This window comes from Erpetoichthys calabaricus, chromosome 5, assembly GCF_900747795.2.
Source record: "Erpetoichthys calabaricus chromosome 5, fErpCal1.3, whole genome shotgun sequence".
Lineage (NCBI taxonomy): Eukaryota > Metazoa > Chordata > Cladistia > Polypteriformes > Polypteridae > Erpetoichthys > Erpetoichthys calabaricus.
This window is the reverse complement of record NC_041398.2, coordinates 251,148,031-251,171,737: the sequence shown is the minus strand read 5'-3', so window position 1 is coordinate 251,171,737 and position 23,707 is coordinate 251,148,031. Positions and strand designations below refer to the sequence as shown.

At 43.0% G+C, this 23,707-nt stretch overlaps 1 protein-coding gene across 2 annotated transcripts in view; it reads left to right on the top strand.

Moving 5' to 3' along the window:
* fam193a (family with sequence similarity 193 member A) overlaps positions 1-23,707 on the top strand; it is a 144,412-nt gene that overhangs the window by 44,272 nt on the left and 76,433 nt on the right. For both annotated transcript variants that reach the window (XM_051928618.1, XM_051928617.1), the window contains exons 3-5: positions 9,475-9,720; positions 18,239-18,405; positions 22,780-22,947. In XM_051928618.1, the coding sequence (XP_051784578.1) occupies positions 9,475-9,720; positions 18,239-18,405; positions 22,780-22,947 (581 nt within the window). The remainder of the gene's footprint in view (positions 1-9,474; positions 9,721-18,238; positions 18,406-22,779; positions 22,948-23,707) is intronic.

Below are 23,707 nucleotides of genomic sequence, written 5' to 3'. Positions count from 1 at the left end.
AGCAACCGGTAATTAAACAGAAATGGAAGACTGTGTTAAGTCATAATAAACGAATATAACTGTACAAATTACAATGATCCCACCCCAAGTACCTTCTGGTGATACACAATAAACACAAATTCAACAATAACAAACGACTAACAAAATCCACGCATGATGAAGTCCGTGAAAAATGGCAACTGATGTAATGAAATGATGGAGGTGGACGGTCCAGAGATCAGCTCGCCGTATGTCAATGTGAAGATCAGGCCTACAGGGGGTGTAGAAAAGAACCCATTTGAAATATTCCTTTTTTTTTGCTTTACAGCCTTAACTGAAAACACACACACTAATATTTCTTCCCAGCTTTAGTTACTGTGTGCTACCTCTAACATCCAAGTGAAAGACATCACAGATACAGTTCAGAAAATTGATCCTCTTTAATAAAACCCTTGTGTGCGTCCAGTGTCCGTGTGTGAAGTGCGCATGCGCGGGGCACGGTGCAACGCTTCAAAGGCTGCCTGATGTGTCACACAAGACAGAGAGGGCGGGACCTATAAAATATCGTGCAGCAGATCCAATCGGATTTCAGTAAATGAGGTAAGACCTAAAACAGAAAACACGAAAAATCCAATCGGGTACTGAGACGCGGAGACCAGCTTCTCCATTGTTGTGCAAGTGTTCACTCTGAGGATGTCAGATTTGCGATTACGAAGCTTGGCCCAGTAAAGTGTAAAGTTAAAGTAGATTTATTTTCGCGCACATTACATCAGTTGCTGGGGAGAATCTGCTGATTGCCCACTGTTGTGACAGAAAATTAAACGCATATTACGGACAGCAAAGCCAGTATTACTGTCAGAGAAAGTTACAGGCATTTTATGGAAAAAATGTAATGAGGTAAAAGGTCCCTTGCCATTTAATATGTTTATGGACTACTGTTCTAGCGCCCGTTATTGTAACGGGCTTAATGACTAGTAAAAAATAAAAAAACAAAAAATCCCAATGGGAGCAGTCGAAAGAAGAAGAATGATTCCTTGACTTATTTTTACTTTCTTGTATATAAAGTATAGGGGAAGTATTGGAATCATCCAAAAATTTGATTTTGAGATTTTGATGATCCCCGAGTCAGAAAATCCCATTTTGGAATTGTGTGCGTGTGTAAACACGATAACTTGAGTACGCTTTCGCTTAGGTCAACCAAATTAAGGTTAGGGTTTGTATTTGGTACAAAACGTAGATTTCTATCAACTTTTGGGCTGTTTCCACTAACCGGACATGGTACTTTACCTATTCCCCAAAAATATTAAAATTTCGATAATTTCACATCATATTATGGTAAAGCACCACATTCTAAGCGTATTTTGTCTCTTTGATTGTTTTCGAGATAACCACAATTTTTCGTTTGACATTCAAATGGTAATACGTACATAGTTGAGAACATTTTAGCTTTACGTAAGCAAACTTTTGTGTCCATGTATTACGTTACACACTTTACTAAAGTCTCTTGCAACTTGTGACCCAATTCCGCTTACTGAAGGTTCTAATTTACCTGAATGGTTTGCCAAAATAAAATGATCATGGCAACTTTTTTATTCATGCAGCTGCATTATTCAATTTGACGTTTATAATAATTGTTCAATATATTATTAGATTTAGTTTGTTGTTGATGGTTCTTTAATGTACTTCATATAAAAATCTAATCCATGTCTTTGTGTTTACTCCTCAAATATCCATCCCCATATCTGAATATACGAGACAGTCAAGGGGAGAGTGCTCGTGATTTTCTTTTTATTTTATTTGTACTCTGCCCTGATTTCATGAAACATTAAAGTTTGTGATTTCCATAAAAACTGAGGTGCTCATAAACATTTATAAAATGTCCGTATGCATCACTGGCTGGCTGAGAAACTTACCAAAGACTCGTATCTGACAGAAGAGTTTTCAGATGTCACAGAATTGTGATGCTGTAGTTTTCCAGCTCTGTCCTCCCTCTTTAGGATTTGCCCAAACTTTAAGGTTTCCTGACTTGCTAGTCCGTTTTCAATGAAGCCCTCCTGTGAAGGCCCCTGTGCTGTGCCGCAATGCAAATCGCAGTTTAGGAGATTCACTGGCCCTGCAGTGTAACTGGTAGACCGCCTTACCTTCAACAACGTTGTGTGTGTGACGCCTTCAGCACGCTCTTCACATTTTAGGCGTTATATGCCCATAGTGCGAGGGCCAGGTACCGCATGAGCCATTGTGGATGCAGTGAAAGGTCAAGCAGAGTGACCCTTTTGGGATTACAGACTGTCTGGAGAAGAAGGGGCCTGCATATTGGGATCTCTTTAGTCGGCCAATTAAAGGGGTCATTCTGCTTGACTGCTCATGGCGTTACAGTAATCCCTCCTCCATCGCAGGGGTTGCGTTCCAGAGCCACCCGTGAAATAAGAAAATCCGCGAAGTAGAAACCATATGTTTATATGGTTATTTTTATATATTTTAAACCCTTATAAACTCTCCCACACTATTACAAACATTTCACGCACAATTATACAGCATAAACCCTTTGTATTCTCTTAGATATTAGGTAAGATTCGTTGAAATTATGTATGTAAACACAGTTTACATACAGTAAAACCTAAATATTATTTTAAAGATATCGAGTGTCTCCGATATCACATATGTTACAGCCATTACGACAGACAGGCCACCAGCAATAAATACGTACAACGCAAGAAAAATTGTATACAGTAAAATGTGTGTACAGTGACACTAAACTATGTACATGTACAGTGGTGTGAAAAACTATTTGCCCCCTTCCTGATTTCTTATTCTTTTGCATGTTTGTCACACAAAATGTTTCTGATCATCAAACACATTTAACCATTAGTCAAATATAACACAAGTAAACACAAAATGCAGTTTTTAAATGATGGTGTTTATTATTTAGGGAGAAAAAAAATCCAAACCTACATGGCCCTGTGTGAAAAAGTAATTGCCCCCTTGTTAAAAAATAACCTAACTGTGGTGTATCACACCAGAGTTCAATTTCCGTAGCCACCCCCAGGCCTGATTACTGCCACACCTGTTTCAATCAAGAAATCACTTAAATAGGAGCTGCCTGACACAGAGAAGTAGACCAAAAGCACCTCAAAAGCTAGACATCATGCCAAGACCCAAAGAAATTCAGGAACAAATGAGAACAGAAGTAATTGAGATCTATCAGTCTGGTAAAGGTTATAAAGCCATTTCTAAAGCTTTGGGACTCCAGCGAACCACAGTGAGAGCCATTATCCACAAATGGCAAAAACATGGAACAGTGGTGAACCTTCCCAGGAGTGGCCGGCCGACCAAATTTACCCCAAGAGTGCAGAGACGACTCATCCGAGAGGTCACAAAAGACCCCAGGACAACGTCTAAAGAACTGCAGGCCTCACTTGCCTCAATTAAGGTCAGTGTTCACGACTCCACCATAAGAAAGAGACTGGGCAAAAACGGCCTGCATGGCAGATGTCCAAGACGCAAACCACTGTTAAGCAAAAAGAACATTAGGGCTCGTCTCAATTTTGCTAAGAAACATCTCAATGATTGCCAAGACTTTTGGGAAAATACCTTGTGGACTGATGAGTCAAAAGTTGAACTTTTTGGAAGGCAAATGTCCCGTTACATCTGGCGTAAAAGGAACACAGCATTTCAGAAAAAGAACATCATACCAACAGTAAAATATGGTGGTGGTAGTGTGATGGTCTGGGGTTGTTTTGCTGCTTCAGGACCTGGAAGGCTTGCTGTGATAGATGGAACCATGAATTCTACTGTCTACCAAAAAATCCTGAAGGAGAATGTCCGGCCATCTGTTCGTCAACTCAAGCTGAAACGATCTTGGGTGCTGCAACAGGACAATGACCCAAAACACACCAGCAAATCCACCTCTGAATGGCTGAAGAAAAACAAAATGAAGACTTTGGAGTGGCCTAGTCAAAGTCCTGACCTGAATCCAATTGAGATGCTATGGCATGACCTTAAAAAGGCGGTTCATGCTAGAAAACCCTCAAATAAAGCTGAATTACAACAATTTTGCAAAGATGAGTGGGCCAAAATTCCTCCAGAGTGCTGTAAAAGACTCATTGCAAGTTATCGCAAACGCTTGATTGCAGTTATTGCTGCTAAGGGTGGCCCAACCAGTTATTAGGTTCAGGGGGCAATTACTTTTTCACACAGGGCCATGTAGGTTTGGATTTTTTTTTCTCCCTAAATAATAAAAACCACCATTTACAAACTGCATTTTGTGTTTACTTGTGTTATATTTGACTAATGGTTAAATGTGTTTGATGATCAGAAACATTTTGTGTGACAAACATGCAAAAGAATAAGAAATCAGGAAGGGGGCAAATAGTTTTTCACACCACTGTAATAAGTACTGTACGTAAATAATTAATTATGGTTACTCACCAACAATGACACGACGACTTGTCCGATAACGATGAGTTTAATTTTACTGCACAACAAAGGAGAGCGTTACAGCTCTTCTAAAGGAGCCTCTTCAGGCGACTGTTTAGCACCGCCGTTGTTCTTCTTCCATCACTCTTCAATCCAAATCCCTAAAGCAGATTCCATCCAGACTACTGCCTTATCACGTCCACTTGCAACTCATTTTGCAACTCTGGTTAAAAGACACTGCGGCCGTAGATCTTATATGCTTTTCCTCCTTTTAAAATAAAAAGAATCGTGGACTCATCGTGTAGCTGTTTCCTTCCTTCAACATATCCAAAACTTTTACCTTTTCTGCAATCATTTGCATCTTCTGTTGGTGCTTGTGCACGTTAATGCTGAATGAGTGAGATTAGACTTCCTGGTTAATGCAGCACTCCGTCGCTGAGCCAATCAGCAGCACACAGGAACTTAACCGCGTGCTCTGATTGGGTAGCTTCTCAGCCATCTGCCAATAGCATCCCTTGTTTCAATTCAAATGGGCAAATCAACTGAGGAAGCACACGTACTGTAGACCGCAGACATCCGCGAAGCAGTGAAAAATCCGCGATATATATTCACATATGCTTACATTTAAAATCCGCGATGGAGTGAAGCCGCGAAAGACGAAGCGCGATATAGCGAGGGATCACTGTATACCGCTGATCATTAATTGGCGTCAGAAACCAAATGAATGACACAAACTTAGCATTTTCATATTCGTATTGAGCAGTGATCTTTGCATCCCCCCTATAAACTGATCAGGGCACCCTGCAGTCTCTACATTGATGGATGTAAGGCCAGAGGTCCACATGACCATCATCCATCCATCCATCCATTGTCCAACCTGCTGAATCTGAACACAGGGTCACGGGGGTCTGCTGGAGCCAATCCCAGCCAACACAGGGCACAAGGCAGGAACCAATCCCGGGCTGGGTGCCAACCACATGACCATCATCATCATCGAATTCTTCCACATGAAGCCTGTAAACCATGAGGACTGATTGAGATCATTGATGTTGGGTAGAATGGGCAGTGGGGGCCGGGTGGTCTCGTGGCCTCTGAACCCCTGCAGATTTTGTTTGTGTTTCTTTCCACAGCCCTCTGGAGTTTTTCTTTTGTTTTTTTCTGTCCTCCTGGCCATCGGACTTTACTTCATTCTTTGTTGCTTAGCATTGCCTAATCTTATTTTAATATTGTTCTTTCTTCATCTTGTAAAGCACCTTGAGCTCCGTCATTTGTATGAAAACGAGCTCTAGAAGTAAACGTTGTCATCATCGTGTTGCCCGCCCTGCTAACTCCACAATTGCAAAGGGCGCCGCTCGTTTCATGACCGGCATAGACAAACCCAACAGCCTCGTTGTCTGAAGCCCGCCTTGAGGTTTACAGTTGCTGATAGCAGTGAGGACCTGCCAGGTGTACCCTCTAAACCCAGGAATATGTAAACCAGTTATAAACTGGGTGGACGGACGCCTGTGGGTGTTGCTCGGTGCAATGAAAGAAAGAAGGCGAAGAGGCGAAGGCTTCATTCCTTTTGTAAGTGCACGGTGTAGGACACGCTGTGGTATTAAAAAGCGATTCTTCTCGCCATCATTTTGTCTCCTCTTGTAAATTTGGGACGCTGCAAGCTGAACAATTAAATCTCACATTATAGCGCTCTCAAAGCTCGGACAGATCCATTTCTGGTGGTTTCTGAGGCTTGCTGGTTCGAATCCCATAAATGCTAATAGGGACTCTGCTCTGTTGGGCCCTTGAGCGAGGAAGGCCCTTAACCTGCAATTGCTGAGCACTTTGAGTAGTGAGAAAAGCGCTATAGAAATGCAAAGAATTATTATTATTATTATTTCTGAACTAACTCCGTAAAGGGGCAAAAACATCAAGCAGCAAATGCCATCCCCTGTTTGTGTGTGTGTGTGTGTTGGCTTTTTAAAATAATAATAATAACAAGGCAATTCCTGCAATGAAATTCTCCTCAAACATAAAGCTTTTCCAGACGTCGTCACCTTTGCTCTTCTTCTTTTTGGCACATGTTGTTGCGGTGCTCCATCATCATCCTCACTGTTGTCCAGCATTTGTGTGGAAGTAGCTGTGAGTAAGTAGGGAACTTCAGCCTCGTGTTTTTAGTGACACACCATTGAGCCTTCCAGAGTACTTTGCCTACTTGCAGTCGCGCATGAGTGTTGTGCCGACTTTCACTTGGTACTCCCAATAACGTAAATAAAAAAGCTGGGACCGTTACATGTGTTCAGAACGTTGGCACCAAAGTAACAGATCTTGTTGTCCATTTCTCCAGAACACTCGTCATTCAGAATGCACTTTACGTTCCTCCAATACTGTAAAGGCACATTTGTAACTGTGGCCTGCCTAGAAAGCCAGAAAAGGGCATCTTATCAGGTATGGGGTAGGCTTCGGTTTTTCCTTCCTCCCCCATATTTGACTCATCACATGGTGGGTGGGACCAAACCATCAGGTGGGCTGCATGTGACCCACGGGCCATAGGTTTTGCACCCCCGTCTCAGACATTAATTTTATGCCTTGTGGTTTTAGTTAGTGTTCCAAACATTCCTTTTACACAACGTGAAGCAATTCCTTAAAGAAAGAAACGAACGAACGCAGTAGTAGAGCTCATTCGATACACGTGTTTCCCCCACGGTCAGTAGATGAGGAGGAGGTCGCATAGCAGCAAGTGAGAAGAACGTGGAGGACAGGCCTTTCATCCTTGGTGTCTTGTCATCAACGATTGAGCTGTAGAAGTGATGAGCAGTTCTTCCAAGCAGCCCTTGGTGTACTGAAGTTTAATGAATGTGCACACCACTCACGTGCTTATGTGGCAGAACACGTCACCGTCCATCTGTGTCTACAAGCCTTGGTGACTATGGTGGACTCAACGTCTTCAGAGGCCTTCACTTTCTGCACACTTTATTATGTCGTGGGTTTCATTTAAATGGATACATTCTACATTTTTACCCATCAATCTACACTCAATAAATCTGTGTAGACGTCACCAGAAAGATTTGCAAATTTTAATATCAATCAAAAAGTGAAATCTCTCATTCCTTGAAGTATTACGACCCTTTGCTGTGGAACTCCAAATTGTGCTTCTTGTTTGCTTTGGTTCTTCTTGAGATGTTTCTAGAACTTGAATTGGAGTCCACCTGTGGCACATTGAATTGAGTGGACATCGTTTAGAAAGGCACACGTGTCGCTGTATGTAGAAGGTCCCATAGTTCACACAGCGCATCAGGACACAAAAAACAAGTCCAAGGAACTCTCTGTAGACCTCCATGATAAAGTGGTGGCGAGACAGGAATCGGGGGCCCCCAGGGATAGACCTGTTTCTAAAGCTTTGAGTGTACCCAGGAGCAGAGTGGTCTCAAGAACTGGGAAAGAGCAAAACAGAGTGGCTGGGCACAAGGGGCCTTAGTCATGGAGGTGACCGAAAACGTGATGGGGACTCTAGCGGAAAAACCCATTGGACTTTCATTTCTGATTATGAAGTACAAAACATTATTCAGACTTTCTGAGTTTTGGGGATTAAATGAACGTTTCGGCCAAGTTTGGTTTTTCTGGGTCTCAGGGTCGTGTTTGATAGATGATAGGCAGCTGTTTGTTTTATCTGATTCACTATCCAGTTATTCTTATTCCACGGTGTCTTTTATTGTTTAAAAAAATATTTGTTTCTTCTCTGGTGGTTAGGCAACCGAGTCAGATATGAATTACAGACAACCCCTGAAATTTGCGGGGGTTACGTTCCTAGAGCACTCGCGAATTTTGGATGTGGTCAAAAAAAAAATGCCAATGAATGCCCATTTTTATAGTTTAAACCCTAAATGTGCCCCCAAAACACTTGAATTTCATTTCAAACTCCGCTTTATAAATCACCCTAAAAAATGAATGTCAAGGTAAACCCGTCTACGGTAGAGTCCTGTACTGCTGTGTCTCCCGCAGTGTCAAATACCGAGGCTACCACTGTGTGTACTGGAATTCATAAGAAGGGTAAATACATAATAATTAAAATACAGTAAAATGTATTGCCAATAATGAATCATATCGATTGATGATGATGATGATAGTGAATTAGCTGTACAGTACGATGAAGGTATGTAATGAAGATAATGACTGTAGAGGATTTACAGCTCCTCGGGTGGCGACTGCAGCATAACTTTTTAGTTCCCAGAGCAAATCCAATAGTTGAACCTTCTCCTGGAGTGTCTTAAACTTCTTCTGGCGCTTAGGCTCATTGCCAGAAGCCTTAGAAGGTGCGGGGCGTTTGGGTGACATCTTTGTGCTTTAAGAAGAACAAAATGAAAAACACGAGAACACTCGGCGAAACACTCGAGAGAGAGTGGCACGCGGTAAACTGTTATGATACGGGAATGCTGGGCCGCATCTGCTGGAGATGTGTCACAGAGCAGCAGCCAATCAGCAGCAAGGAGAAATGAATAACGCTCTCGGATTGGCTACTTTCACCATCCCAAGGCGCGTTTTCCTCTACGGTTGCTTTGTGTTCGCTCTACAGTACTGTATTGCCATAAAAAAAAAAAAACGTGGAGGATATCTGCGGTGTCCGCTAACAATTATTAGTTAGGTTCTAAGGAAAAATCTATGAACGACTGAGGTGGCGAACTCTGAACCACATCTTTGCGGTGGTCTACTGTCATTTGTTTTCTTACAGAGACACTCAAGCTAATTCTTTTATTTGGCAGATCTGAATGTAGTACTAGGGTGTTGTACCGTGTTAGCCATTATGAATGTAGAGAAAAGCCAAGCAAAATGACACCTTTTATTAGCTAACTAGAAAGATTACAATATGCAAGCTTTCGAGGCAACTCAGGCCCCTTCTTCAGGCAAAATGTAATGATTACATCTTGCCTGAAGAAGGGGCCTGAGTTGCCTCGAAAGCTTGCATATTGTAATCTTTCTAGTTAGCTAATAAAAGGTGTCATTTTGCTTGGCTTTTCTCTGCAGATCTGAATGAAAATGCTTCTTACCATTTTTCGCTGTGTACATACAGAAAACTAAATTTTTGTTTTCTTATTCGTTTTTTAGGCTCCATTCACGTTTGGCTTGAATCACAGAGCACCTTACACAGCCGGAGAGCGGTGTTTGCTGTGTCGCAACGAACGGAAAGATATCCCCTCTCCAGAAAGTGGGGTGACGTATTCCAACAAAATAGCACTTTCTACATCTCCCAAAACCAACAGCATGCCTCAGTTACCTCTCTGGGTTTGTCCAGACTGCCGGCGGACAGTAGAGAAGGAGGAGCGTCACGCTGCGATGGAGCAATCACTAGTGGTAAGGACTTGTTAGGGCTCGTAATGATTGGCAGCGGGACCCTCACGGAGTTTCTCCAGGCGCTGAGTTTAATGGCCTGGAGTTTGTGCTCTCAAAATCAGCACATAGACAGCATGGCCTCCCTTTCCCTTTTCGCCACGTGTCTGACTAAAGCACGCCGGTCTCGTCTTCAAACCTTTCGCTGCTCTTTTGCTTTCCCTTACCGGTGAGGTTTGTCGTAATGCTGCGATGTGAGCTCCTTGCCAGTTCAGAAGTTCTCGTACCCTATGGTTTGTTGAAATGGGGCTTCTGTGTATCCTGGGGACACGATCAGCACGTGTTACTGGTCACACGAGGCTCTTGCTTTGAAACCTCTAAAGTGATTTGTACACCAAGTAAGCCCATACCTTATAGTTCGTTAGTTGGATGGACAGTTAGAACTTTATTTGTCCCCAGGGGGGAATTTGACATTTTACAGAATCGCATTAACTCTTTGAGTTCTGAATACTTTTTTTTGAGGGCTCTGCTACACATTTCTGGCAGCCGACTTCACACTGAGGTAAAGGCAGAGCTGGCGAGAGAGCGAAGTGAATGCACAAAACAAAATACTCCGTAGAGAACATTTCATGTATTGTTGATGAATTGGACTCTGACGTATCGCACTCTGATTTTGAGACAAGTGATCTTGAGGTCGAAAACGAAAGTGATGTTCCAGTATCAGCTGATCGGTCCCCGGTTGCATGCGTTCGTGTAGCGGCTGGCAGCTGGGTGAAGACACCGCTCTATCTCATTACAAGTCGACACCCGCCTCAGAAGAATTAAGTAACTGAGTATGTAACGTGACTAACATGAGATTTTTTGATGGACCTTTTCATACTGTTTGCTGCTGTTCAGCGTTGATCACCATACTGTACAGGTGCTGGTCATAAAATTAGAATATCATGACAAAGTTGATTTATTTCAGTAATTCCATTCAAAATGTGAATTTTCCCGTGTGAATCAACATTAAAAGAAATAAACATTTGAAATACATCAGTCTGTGTGTAATGAATGAGTCTAATATACAAGTTTCACTTTTTGAATGGAATTACTGAAATAAATCAACTTTGTCATCATATTCTAATTTTATGACCAGCACCTGTAGATACCTATCCTGTCAGAAGCTTTATCTCCATTTTGTGTGGATACATGAGGCTAAACGTTTTTCACAGCCATTACGTACAAGGGCTAAGAAACATAAAAATAAATATTCATTTTGGGTGGAGTATTCCTTTAAGCTAGCTCTTTTTCCCAATGTCCTGTGTTTTAGTGCCAGTCCTGCCTTTTAAGGTTTTTCATCATAATCTGTAGAGATGTACCAATTGTATCAGCCCAATCTTGTTAGAAATAAGATGGTATATACTGGCAAGTACTCCCATTGTAAAGGCATTTCCCAGGATGCTTCAGCAACAACACCTGGCACTTAGAAAAATGTCTGAGGTGTGCGTTCACTTTGGCCCACTTTTAGAAATGCTGTTCGCATGCTTTGCTCTGCATGAGTTTTATGAAGATGGAATACTTATAAAAACTACAGTACAACAAATCTGATTGGTCACCGCAGGGCAAGGCATACTGAGGAACGTGACGCGTTTCTGAAAAGCAAATCCGCTTCAGTCAAGATCTCTCAAGTTCCAGCGCTGGCCAAGGATTGTGGAACTCCGTCAATGGCACAAGCATTTGATAGCCGGAGAAAAGTCCACTCACGGTATCACACGGGAAGTCGGCCCTTCTCTGTAGTCGAGGACCCTGGGCTTCAGCCATTAATAGCACACCTAGGGCCTCGTTACGTCAAGTCAGTTATTTCTCTGACATTTGCCTACCGCAGACGTACAACCGTATAGCCAGTCGTGTCCAGAGACTGCTCGACAGTGGTGTGCTGCTTAGCTTTATGACACTTATATGGAACTCCGAGGTAAGTCTGTCAAACAATTGGTATCAGAAGAATCTTCTTTAAATAATCGGCCAGAAATGTTCATATTGGTACGTCACTAATAATCTGGTTATTAATTAACACTAGAATCCCTGAAGCTTACAATTTATTTTCGTTGTCCCCGACCTCCTTAAATTTTCCTGACATACGCCAAGCAGCTCGTAGCTCCTTATCACTGCGCTAACAGCCCACTTTTATTTTACAAATGTGTGGTTTAGCAGAAGGCGGCCTGCTCTAAATTCAGTCAGGTGAAGGCCTCGCAGCTGAAGTCTTTGCTGAAGTGTTGATCTGGCCATGCGTTTGTCGAGAATTATATGAGTAATGAAATATCCGACATTTCATGTCTACAACGATCTGTGTTAATAAAGAATGATGGGGGAAATGCGAGGCAAGAAATGCTGAGCTAAAACAGAAAACAACGTCTTCATTTATTATAGTAGTAACGACATGACTCTGGCGTGAAGTGTAGGATGTGTGAAGATCAAATATCCAATTCAAAATCCAATTCATCACAAAAGGTCGAACACAACAAGTATGCTTTGATTCGAGAATAACACCAAAGATAAAGAAATTGCTCAACTGACGTGTTGCTGAAGCCCAACTATCAGTCGGTACAAAGTAAAAGATGTTCACGTGTGTGTGTGTGTGATGGTGCGTCTCATTTTCAGTCAGTTGTCACAATGGTAACCCCGCTCCGTCTCAGGTCTACGCAGATGGCACACTGGAAAGCTACCGCTTGGCAGTCTCAGGATAACAGGTTTGAATCTTGTGGCGTCCCTGCATTTAGTGCTTTGAGTAGTCAGCTGTTACTATTATCTCTATATAATAAAAGCCAAATCCCAGTGACTCGCTCATCATGAAATCTCCTGAACTATCAGGACTTGGGACTTGAACTTTGGCATGTAGGTTACCCTTGGCCCATAGGTGCTCGCTAAGAAACAGTTTGGAAAATTTTGTGGTCCAAGTGTGAAATTTCTTTTAGTTTTTTAGACCCGTTTGTATGTCTGTCTGCTTGTCACGAGAGAACTACTTCACGGATTTAGATCTTTTTTTTTTTTCTATAATTTGCTTGAACATTCCAGTTGATTTTGCGACTTTCTCATCACGCTAAGTATCAGAGTTCACTTGCAGTACCGATTTATTAGCGCAAATCCGAGAGAGACTCATTGGGCTGCGGGGCCCTGCTCAGTCACGCGTCTGCCTCGGGGCGTAACCTTAACTCCGCTTAGCGAGTGAACGAGAGAACTACTTCACGGATTTAGATCTTTTTTTTTTCTATAATTTGCTTAAACATTCCAGTTGATTTTGCGACTTCTGTCATTGTGCTAAGAGTCATAGTTCGAGCGATATATTCGTGCTAATCCGAGACAGAGGCTGCGGAGGGGATGGGGAAGAGTGACGTCAGGAGTAGCTGTAGCGCAGTGTAAAGAGGCTTTGCTTCTGACGCTGACGTCCGAGGTTTGATCCTCAAGAGCAGTGCAATGGAGTGTGTATGCCTGATGGGCCCAAATAATGGCGAAACACATGTCACATACTCTTCATTTATGAGGCTAGGGATATGCGCTGACGGAAGGTTGCCAGTTTGAATCCCGTAAATGCCAATGGAGACTCTGCTGTGTTGGGCCCTTAACCTGCAATTGCTGAGCGCTTTGAGTAGTGAGGAAAGTGCTATATACATGCAAAGAGTTATTAGAGAGCTGGGCATGGCCTCCTCCCTGTCCTGTTTCACTAATACTAGAGAAGGCTCTAACGAACTGATAACTAGGGAGGGCTAGTAATCCTATCATGAAAACATGTCTGTAACATCCAGGTGTTCATTTATGGTACTTGTAAACGTTAGAGCTGAAGGGATCAAAGCAGACACACAAATGCAGCTCAGTGTTTCTTCTGTGTCTATGGTGGATGTCACTTTTCCTCGCGCACAGACGTTCACAATAGAATTGTCATTTGAATGTTTTTTTTTTTTAAATTCAATTTTATTCTTGGATTCTTGAATAAAAAAAATATTGTTCAAATTCCATGTTGATATGAATGTCTGTGTGTGAGGGAAAAAAGTAACACCCACCATAGACACTGCGGGGTGTGTTTGCTCAGCAAGACACCAAGAAGAAACGATTGAGCTGCGTTTGTGTGTCTGCTTTTATCCCTTCAGCTCTAACGTTTACAAGTACCATAAATTTACACCCGGATGTTACAGACTCCCATCAAATGGAAGTTTTCATTCTATGATAATAATAAAAATAGCAGCTCACTACTCAAAGCGCTAAATGCAGGGACGCCACAAGATTCAGACCTGTTATCCCGGTAGCTTTTCCAGTGAGCCATCTGCGTAGACCTGAGACTGACCAGGGTTACCATTGTGACAAATGGCTGAAAATGAGATGCGCCAACACACACACATGTGAACGTCTTTTACTTTGTACCGACTGATAGTTGGGCTTCAGCAACACGTCTTTTGAGCAATTTCTTTATCTTCGGAGTTATTCTCGAATCAAAGCATACTTGTTGTGTTCGACCTTTTGTGATGAAAGTGTTTATTGGATATTTGAGCTCCACACATCCTACACTTCACACCAGAGTCATGTCGTTACTACTGTAACAAATGAAGACGTTGTTGTCTGTTTTAGTTCAGCATTTCTTGCCTCGCATTTCCCTGCTCATTCAATATTTACACAAATCGTTGTAGACACGGAACACACAACAAATGCATGTATTTCAAATCCAAGTATTGTGTTACCTTTTCTTACAAACGCATTGCTGTGAGGTCTGACTGCCTCGTGTAGCAGGCCTGTTAATTCACACATTTGCACAATAAAAGCGGGCCACTGGTACAGTGATAAGGAACTACAAGTTTTTCCACATACAGTACTGTGCAAAAGTTTTAGGCAGGTGTGAAAAAATGCTGTAAACAAAGAATGCTTTCAGAAATATAAATAATGATTGTTTATTGTTATCAATTTACAAAATGCAAAGTGAGCAAACAAAAGAAAAATCAAATCAATATTTGGTGTTCCTACCTTTTGCCTTCAAACCTGCATCAATTCTTAGAGGTCCACTTGCACAAAGTCAGGGATTTTGTAGGATTCTAGTCAGGTGTCTGATCAACCAATTCTACCAAACAGGTGCTAATGATCATCAATGTCACACGTAGGCTGAAACACAGTCATGAACTGAAACAGACACAGCTTCAAACTGGGTGAGGAACAGCCAAACTCTGCTACCAAGGTGAGGTTGTGAAGACAGTTTCATGTCATGGCAAGATTGAGCACAGCAACAAGACACAAGGTAGTTCTACTGCATCAGCAAGGTCTCTCCCAGACAAAGATCTCAAAGCAGACTGGGGTTTCAAGATGTGCTGTTCAAGCTCTTTTGAAGAAGCACAAAGAAACGGGCAACGTCGAGGATCGTAGACGCAGTGGTCGGCTAAGGAAACGTAGTGCAGCAGATGAAAGACACATCAAGCTTATTACCCTTCGAAATCGGAAGATGTCCAGCAGTGCCATCAGCTCAGAACTGGCAGAAACCAGTGGGACACAGGTACACCCATCTACTGTCCGGAGAAGTCTGGCCAGAAGTGGTCTTCATGGAAGAGTTACAGCCAAAAAGCCATACCTCCGACGTGGAAACAAGGCCAAGCGACTCAAGTATACACTAAAACATAGGAACTGGGGTGCAGAAAAATGGGAGCAGGTGCTCTGGACTGATGAGTCAAAATTTGAAATATTTGGGTGTAGCAGAAGGCAGTTTGTTCGTCAAAGGGCTGGAGAGCGGTACAATAATGAGTATCTGCAGGCAACAGTGAAGCATGGTGGAGGTTCCTTGAACGTTTGGGGCTGCATTTCTGCACATGGAGTTGGAGATTTGGTCAGGATTAATGGTGAGAAATACAGGCAGATACTTATCCATCATGCAATACCATCAGGGAGGTGTATGATTGGCCCCAAATTTATTCTGCAGCAGGACAACGACCCCAAACATACAGCCAAAGTCATTAAGAACTATCTTCAGCGTAAAGAAGAACAAGAAGTCCTGGAAGTGATGGAATGGCCCCCACAGAGCCCTGATCTCAACATCATCGAGTGTGTCTGGGATTACATGAAGAGACAGAAGGATGTGAGGAAGCCGACATCCACAGAAGATCTGGGGTTAGTTCTCCAAGATGTTTGGAACAACTTACCAGCCGAGTTCCTTCAAAAACTGTGTGCAAGTGTACCTAGAAGAATTGATGCTGTTTTGAAGGCAAAGGGTGGTCACACCAAATATTGATTTGATTTCGATTTCTCTTTTGTTCATTCACTGCATTTTGTTGATTGATGACAATAAATGATTAACACCTCCATTGTTGAAAGCATTCTTTGTTTTTTCACACCTGTCTAAAACTTTTGCACAGTACTGTATGTCAGGAAAATGTAAGGAGATCGGGGACAATGAAAATGAATCTTAAGCTTCAGGGATTCTAGTGTTAACAAGCATGCTAGTGAAGTCGCTGCTGCCTTTCAGCATTCAGTGTCATTTGTCCCCATGTCTGTTTCTGTTTCTCATTAATTGTCATTTTTAGGATTTAATTATTAGAGCAAACCCCACAGATAAAAAGGAGAATTCATTATAAAAAGACAGAGCAGAGGCATCTAAAGGTGTGGCAGAATGTTGAATACGTGTAACTTAATGACAGATGGGAGTCTCACTCTACTTTGTTAGTTTCTGAATGAGAAGAGACAGAGCGGCCAATTAAAGTAAAGTGGCTTATGGGTTATCAGACTGGGGGGCACAGGGGTCCCCAAGAACTGAAACTGAAAGCCACTGCACTAAATAGTTTATTTAAATTCCAAAATACTGATGCAATCTGCTTATACTGTGACATGCATAAGTGTGTGCCCCCCTTACTTAAAATTCCTGTTACTGTGAATATTTAAGTGAGCAGAAGACGAGCTGATCACCAAAAGGCAGAAAGGTAAAGATGACACATTTCTTTAATATTTTAAGCAAGATGACCTTTTTTTTATTTCCATCAATCACAGGTACAAAATACCAAAAAATGAAAAGGGTCTGAAGCAAAAGTTTGGGCCCCCCGACATGGTCAGTACTTAGTGAGACCCCCTTTGTCGAGTCTCACAGCTCGTCGATGCTTTCATTTCTTACTTGGGGTATTCCTGTCCATTCATCCTTACAAAAGGCTTCTAATTCTACAAGATTCTCGGGTCGTCTTGCATGCACTGCTCTTTTGAGACCCCTCCACAGATTTTCGGTCATGTTTAGGTCAGGGGTCTGTGGTGGCTGTGGTAAAACCGTCCTCTTGTGCCTCTTGAGGTTTCCATGGTCGATTTTTGGAGGTGTTCTCTTGTTCTAAGACCCATCCTCTTTAACTTCAACTTTTTAACAGATGGTGTGATGTTTCCTTCCAGAATGTTCTGTTATTTACTCGAATCTCTTCTTCCTCTTCCAGTGACATAGTGCCAGTGCCACTGGCTGCAGCCCAACACAAGTCCAAAGCCTGATCGATCCATTGCCTTGTTTAATACTGGGAGATGTGATCTTTTCCTGGTTTTCGGCCCCCTTTTATCTCCAAACAGACCTTTGTACATTGTGACCATAAAGTTCTATTTTGACTTCATCCGTCCACAGGACTTGTTTCCAGAACTCATCAGGCTTGTTTAGATGTTCAGGTGCTGAATTGTGTGGACAGGACACAGGAAAGGTTTACTTCTGCTGCCTCTACCATGAAGGTCCTATTTGTTGAGGTGTCGCTGCACAGCAGAACAGTGGGCCACCACTCCAGAGTCGGCTAAATCTTCCTGAAGGTCTTTTGCACTCAACTAGGGGTTTTTATTTGCCTTTCTATCAATCTTTCAGAACGTTTTCTTGGTCCTCCAGACCTCAACTTGACCTCCACCATTCCCAATAACTGCCATTTCTTAATAAGATCATGAACTGAGGAAACCGCAACCTGTTGTAGCCGTGTCCTGCTTTGTGGGCATCCATTCTTTTATTTCTGTCTGAGTTCTAGGCTGCTGCTTAGCGGAGCCCATGGCTGCCATGAGGTTTGACGAGTCAGAGAATTTACACAGCTGTGACATTTGTGTCACCTGGGGCTTCCTAGCAATGGCTGTGAACAAGCCAATGAAGGTCAGAGACCTCAAGTGTCTTGGGGTGCCCTAACTTTTGCACAGTGCTCCTTTCCCTTATTTTAATTTTTTTTTACAATTGTACAAAACAAAAAACAATGCACTAATCTTGTGTTAAATGCTGAAAAGATGTTCATCTTCTGCTCACGCCACTCTTCACAGTAACAGACATTTTAAGCAGGGGGGCCCAAACGTTTGCATGCCACTGTATACTGGAAAAAATGTAGCGAATTTGATGTTGTGTTGCGTTGTACATGAAGAGAATCCTCTTTGCTAGTCGTTAGGGTCGGGTGGAGTAATCGGGCAGAACTGGGAGACTAAGAATTCAGAATTTCTACAAAGAGGACTAACAGGGAGGCTGAAAGCTGGTGCTGCCCACCAGACTGAATAAATAAGTCAAGGCCTTGTGCACTTTGGTAACTTGCTGTGACTTTTCATCCCAAAATAGAACCAAGACTACTTGTTGCACATGCCACTTGGTAACAGCGGGTCACCGCAGGAGTCCACTGGAGGAGGACGGCTAACAGTGGGCCCTCAGACGGCGCCAACGCCGGACCTCAGCACTTCCACCACCGCAGATACAGTGTGTAGCTGTGAGGCTTGTAATGAGCGGAGGTAAGCCACTGATTCTTGTCTCTCTTATGTTTTAAAGGTTGTCATAACCCTAATGGGCACGCAGTGCGGGTATTCTTTGTTCATTCAGTTGCAGTGGTTAAACAAAACGAATCGAAAAGGACCAAGTTTTAAATTCAAGTGTCACGTCGACACACAAGCGGGCAGTTTATACATATATTGAAATTCTGTCTGTTCTGATTACTAGTTCATCGATCAGTGGTCCATTGTACTGTATGCTCCCGCTTCATGGATCCAGAGTCCTGCGCTCGGTCATTGTAATAATAATAATAATAATAATTCTTTACATTTATATAGCACTTTTCTCACTACTCAAAGCGCTCTCCACACAGCGAGGTCCCAGGAAGTGAACCCACAATCTCCTTACGACAAAGCAGCAGCAGTACCAGCTGTGCCACCTGTGAGGATTGTCTCTGTGTGGAGTGTGCATGTTCTCCTCCCAGTGCCCACTGTGAGCAGCGGTGTGTGAACTGGCGCCATTGTCCCGGGCTGTTTTCTGCCTTACGCCCTCTGCTGCCTGGATAGGCTCCGGCTCTCTTCTTTTCATCACCCCGAGTTTGATTAAGTGGACTAAATAAAGCAGCATTTGGGGTCAGCGCACATTTGACGAGATGACGTGAATACCTTGTGCGTGCCAAAGTAGGTTCATTGATTATTGACGTCAGCATGAAATCCCGGTCAGGGAGAGTGTCCCATTTGAGGACTGTGCTGTTCTACTTGATGACGTCCTTGTGATTTCTGGTGTCACTGGCACACTGGGTGAAGCCAAGCTTGTCATGGTGAAAGAGAGGATCACCCCTTCAAATCTGAGGTCGTAGTTCATTTTGTCAGACAGTGGCTTGTTTTTTTTGGTCTGGAAGTAGTGACCGTGTTTCAGGAGTGGCAGGTTTAGTATTTCATCTTCTATACAGGGTGTCCATAAAGTCCGTGTGCAGTTTAAAATAGTTGTAACTGTGTAAGTATATGTGATAGAAAGGATAAACGTATGTGTAAAGGTCTATGCGTGGAAGTGTGTGCGTCTGTCCGGCCCGGGAAGTGAGAGGTGGAGTCGGGAAAAGGATAAGCAAGCGAGGCGAGCACATCGGCAACACGAATCCTCCGAAGAAAGTCACTCGCTTAGCCGTTAATCCAGAAGTGAGGCGAGTGCATCACAACACGAATCCTCCGAGGAGAGAGACGCCCAGAGGAGAGGACATCTCTACAGTTCAATTTTTTTTCCTGACGATTTCAATGGTTTCTAGGACCCCGGGCTTTTTACACAGCTAGTGTTTTATAACAAGCTCTCGTTTCCTTGAACATTTTGAACAACAGAATTAACCCAAAAGCTCACTAAAATGAGAATGTTGTATCAGTCGTGGCAGCAGCAGTAACGTTGCCAGTTTACTGTCTTTTGGAATGCATTTTGGTAGACTTGTGCTCATTTTGTTGTGCAGGTACCAAACTCCCATGGATGAGAACAAACCCAAATCTGATGAGTGCCCTCAATGAATCCCTGATACCCCATTTTGAATTCACTTTGCGTCCTTTCCACGTTAATTCTTTTGAGGTTGAACTTTTTGTGGTCTTCTGCCATGGCAGTTGACTGAATTTCTTTTCAGAACAACTCATTTTTTTGTGAAAGTTATTCAAAATCTTCCTTACTCAAATCGTGAGCCGTGCAGTCTATAAATGTATCAACATTCAATATGTGACAATTTTGAACCATTTGACACCAGCCAAAGCAACCAGTTGATTATGTTGGTGAGATGTGCAGTTTGCCATGCGCGTTGCACTGCTAACGTTGTTTCATTACGGCCTGCCGTTACCAACTACACAGTCGGGTTGTGCTTCATGATCTCGTAGGTTTAAGTGCCTTGAGCATGGGAAAGGCGCTATATAAATAAAATGTATTATTATTATTATTATTATTAGGTGGCTGGAAAATGTGCAGGGAGAGTATAATGAGCTCTTTGGATCAGTGTGTCTCTGTACTCACGACATTAAAAGCAAAAAACAATCATTTAAAATAATCCACTGGTTCATATTCAGTCTCCACCAAGACCCCTTTATTTATTTATTTATTTATTTATTTTAAATAACTCTGGTATCCCAGAGTGTTTCCAGGGATTGATCTCTGGAGAGTCTCCCCAAATGACAGTCACAGTGATATTTGTGTGACATCACTTTCGCCAACGCTTGGGCACAAGCCAGCAGCACTGTCATTGTGAGGTTCTTCTGACTGTTCAAAAGCATCATGGGACGGTGTCGAGTCCCAGCCAGCAACATTTGATGAGAGTGACTGCTGGTATTTGGTGTCCTGCTGTCGGGAAAATTCAATTCCTGAAGTGTGCAGGACTCGGCATATCTCACACTCTTTGCTGACATCTAGCAGATACAACTAGATGGTACATCCTAGGTGACTTTTGGAGGCTTGGTCTTCTGTCCCTTGATGTCAACTTTTGTCAACCCCCTTCTACACTTTATTTCAACCTTGTCATCATCTGCCTTAAAATTGTTGAGGAATACATTCCTAGATGTCATTCAGGGTGCCGATCCTGCCACCCCTTTGGGCATTTGGTGTCAGCACCGTTTACTGAGCAGTTCTCTGTAACATGAAGACATGCGTTGGTCAATCAAGTGGAATTAGGGTCACAGCAGTTGTGATTAAAGAGGCCGACTTTAAGATATTTATGGTGTGTGCCGTGTCTAGTGAGGTCCTCATGTAAGAATTCCTGATCTCTTACCTGGAAACACGGACTTCCACAGGTTTCCATCACGCTGATGATGTTTAGGTGAGAGCAGTCACAGTAGAAATGGTCGCCAGTTGTTTTAGCATTAGGATGAAAACTTGGATTATGTTAGATAAACTTAATTAATCCCAAGGGAGAAGTCAAGCGAAACAACACCGTTTACAGGCTCACTAAAAAGATTACAATATGCCAGCTTTTGAGGCAACTCGGGCAAGATGTAATGTAACTGAAGAAGAGGCCTGAGTTGCCTTGAAAGCTGGCATATTGTAATCTTTTTAGTGAGCCTGTAAACGGCGTCGTTTCGCTTGACTTCTCACTCCATTCATAATGGCCAGCGTGGTACAACACCCTATTAACCCCAAGGACAAGTAAGTAGAAACCTAAAAATCAAGGATGGAGACTGACGGGATGAGTGACCCAGCCAGCCAATGAATCAATAAAAATGTGTGCATTGTGCAGATATTTCAAAATGAACTTCCAGGCACATCGGGAGGAAGTCTTGAATTGCCTGATAGCTCCAGGCACAAACGACCCCTCAAAGGGGCTTCTCCATACCCCTGGCGTGGGATGATCCTGCGGCTACACGTCCTCCAAGACAGAGCGCCTCCTGGAATTGATTTTTAACGAGGGTGTCCAGTTTTGCCACCATCCTCTTTCCTACAGCAGCTCCCAGAGTGATGGCGCTGCCTTTCCTGATACGTTTATTCAGGCCTTGTGCTTCTTCTGAGCTCAAGCTGCTTCTCCAGGAGGACCATACTGGCTGCGGTGGACTTGTTGAACAGCAGTTTCCAGCAGCATCTGAGTCTCCTCAGCAAGTCCAGCCAGCTCGGGCTCTTCTTGTCCATACCTCTATGTGAGCCCCCAAGTGCTGGGAGCTCCACTGCACTTCCATGTCTTCTCCTGAATGGCGCCTGCTCTCTGAGGCTCCTTGGCACGCCGGGCGTCCACCGCCAGCTCTTTTGTCTTGCTGATGTTTATGACACCCAGTCTTCTTCTGTGTGACGCTTGGCAACGTCTTGAGGGGGGTCTTCTGTAAGCACGGACTTGTGGTGTTGGGCTTTGAAACTGGGGGCAGAGGCCGGAGAAATAAATTATTTTGGTAAAAGTGCAAATGGGAGATGAAGATCCAGTAGTTTAAATTCAGATTATGGAAATGTCTGCAGATTTGTAAGCGTATCCTGCTTGTGCCCGACGGCAGCTCATTAAGTCGCAGTGAAGGTGTTTTTTTGTTAATTGTCTTCATGATTCTCTACCTTGGGTTGTTTCTAAAATGGAAGACTTGAATGTAACGACGGAGGCTTTAGATCTCCACCACGTGATCCGTCCAGGGCTCGGCTTCATTTCCAAGAACTGATCTGTGACTTTATGAGAGATGCAGGTGGGCCTTCGCTTTGAACCCCAGCTTAGCCTTCATTGGGCCACAAACTGCGACAACCAGAGAGCCTCCACAGTGCAGCAGCTGCTCTGTAAAAAGAAATCAAAAATCGCGTCTGTTTTAAAGATTTGCTCAGGCGTCAGATTGCTTGTTTTTTTTTTTTGGCTTCATTTCTTCCTCCTGAGGATTCTTTAAGTTTTTAAAAGATGTGTTTTGATCTCCGATGTTAAAAAATGTCTGCTTTGTATTCAGGGAAATCTCGGCAGAGTCTGAACGAGAGTCTCAGCAGCTCCAGAATTACTGGTCAGAGGTCCGCTACATGGTCAGGTGTATTTACCGACAAACTGGAACGCCGCTGGCCGATGACCAGGACCAGTCTCTGGTGCCAGACAAAGAAGGAATGAAGGAATTAGTAGACAGGTTTGTAGCCATTTCTTGTACTTCTCTTCAGATCTTCACGCGTTTACTTCCCTCATCCTCTCAACACTTGACTGCATTTTAAGTGCCTGAAGAAGGGGCCTGAGTTGCCTCCAAAGCCTGCATGTTGTAATCTTTCTAGTTAGCCAATAAAACGGCTCATTTTGCTCGACTTCTCACTAAAGTGTCCTCCCTAAAAGCTTGTAGGACCCTCGTCAGCAGGAAACGGGTGTCACGTATGTTAGTCTGTGAGGGGATCAGCTAATTCATTTTGAAAATCGGTAGAAGATGATGACAGCACAGCGGATGTGCTGAAGGTATTTCACAGGAGAACGTTGAAGCTGCTGACCTCATCTTATAAATTTACATTTGAGGCACATGAGAGCAGTAAGAACGTCCATAGAATGATGGGAGACCTTTACACCAAGAGCTCCAGCTGCAGATTGGGGGCGTTACGGATGTAGGATGGCGTGGGTTTTCTTTTCTTTTTTTTTTCTTCCCCAATTGGTAATGTGATGAAGTCGGATGACACACAATTAGAATGTTACTTATTTCTCAAATACACAAATAGGTAGATAAGCAAGTAAATCAATCAATAAATCAATAAATACACACACACTTTGGTCTGAATGCACACCAGAATGACTGTTACCGGCAACGTGTGAAACGCGGGCATTGGATAGAATGGCTAGGCTTATGTTTTTGGGCAAAGAATGAAATATCCAAATTAGTTTAATATTATATATACGTTATCTCTAGGCAT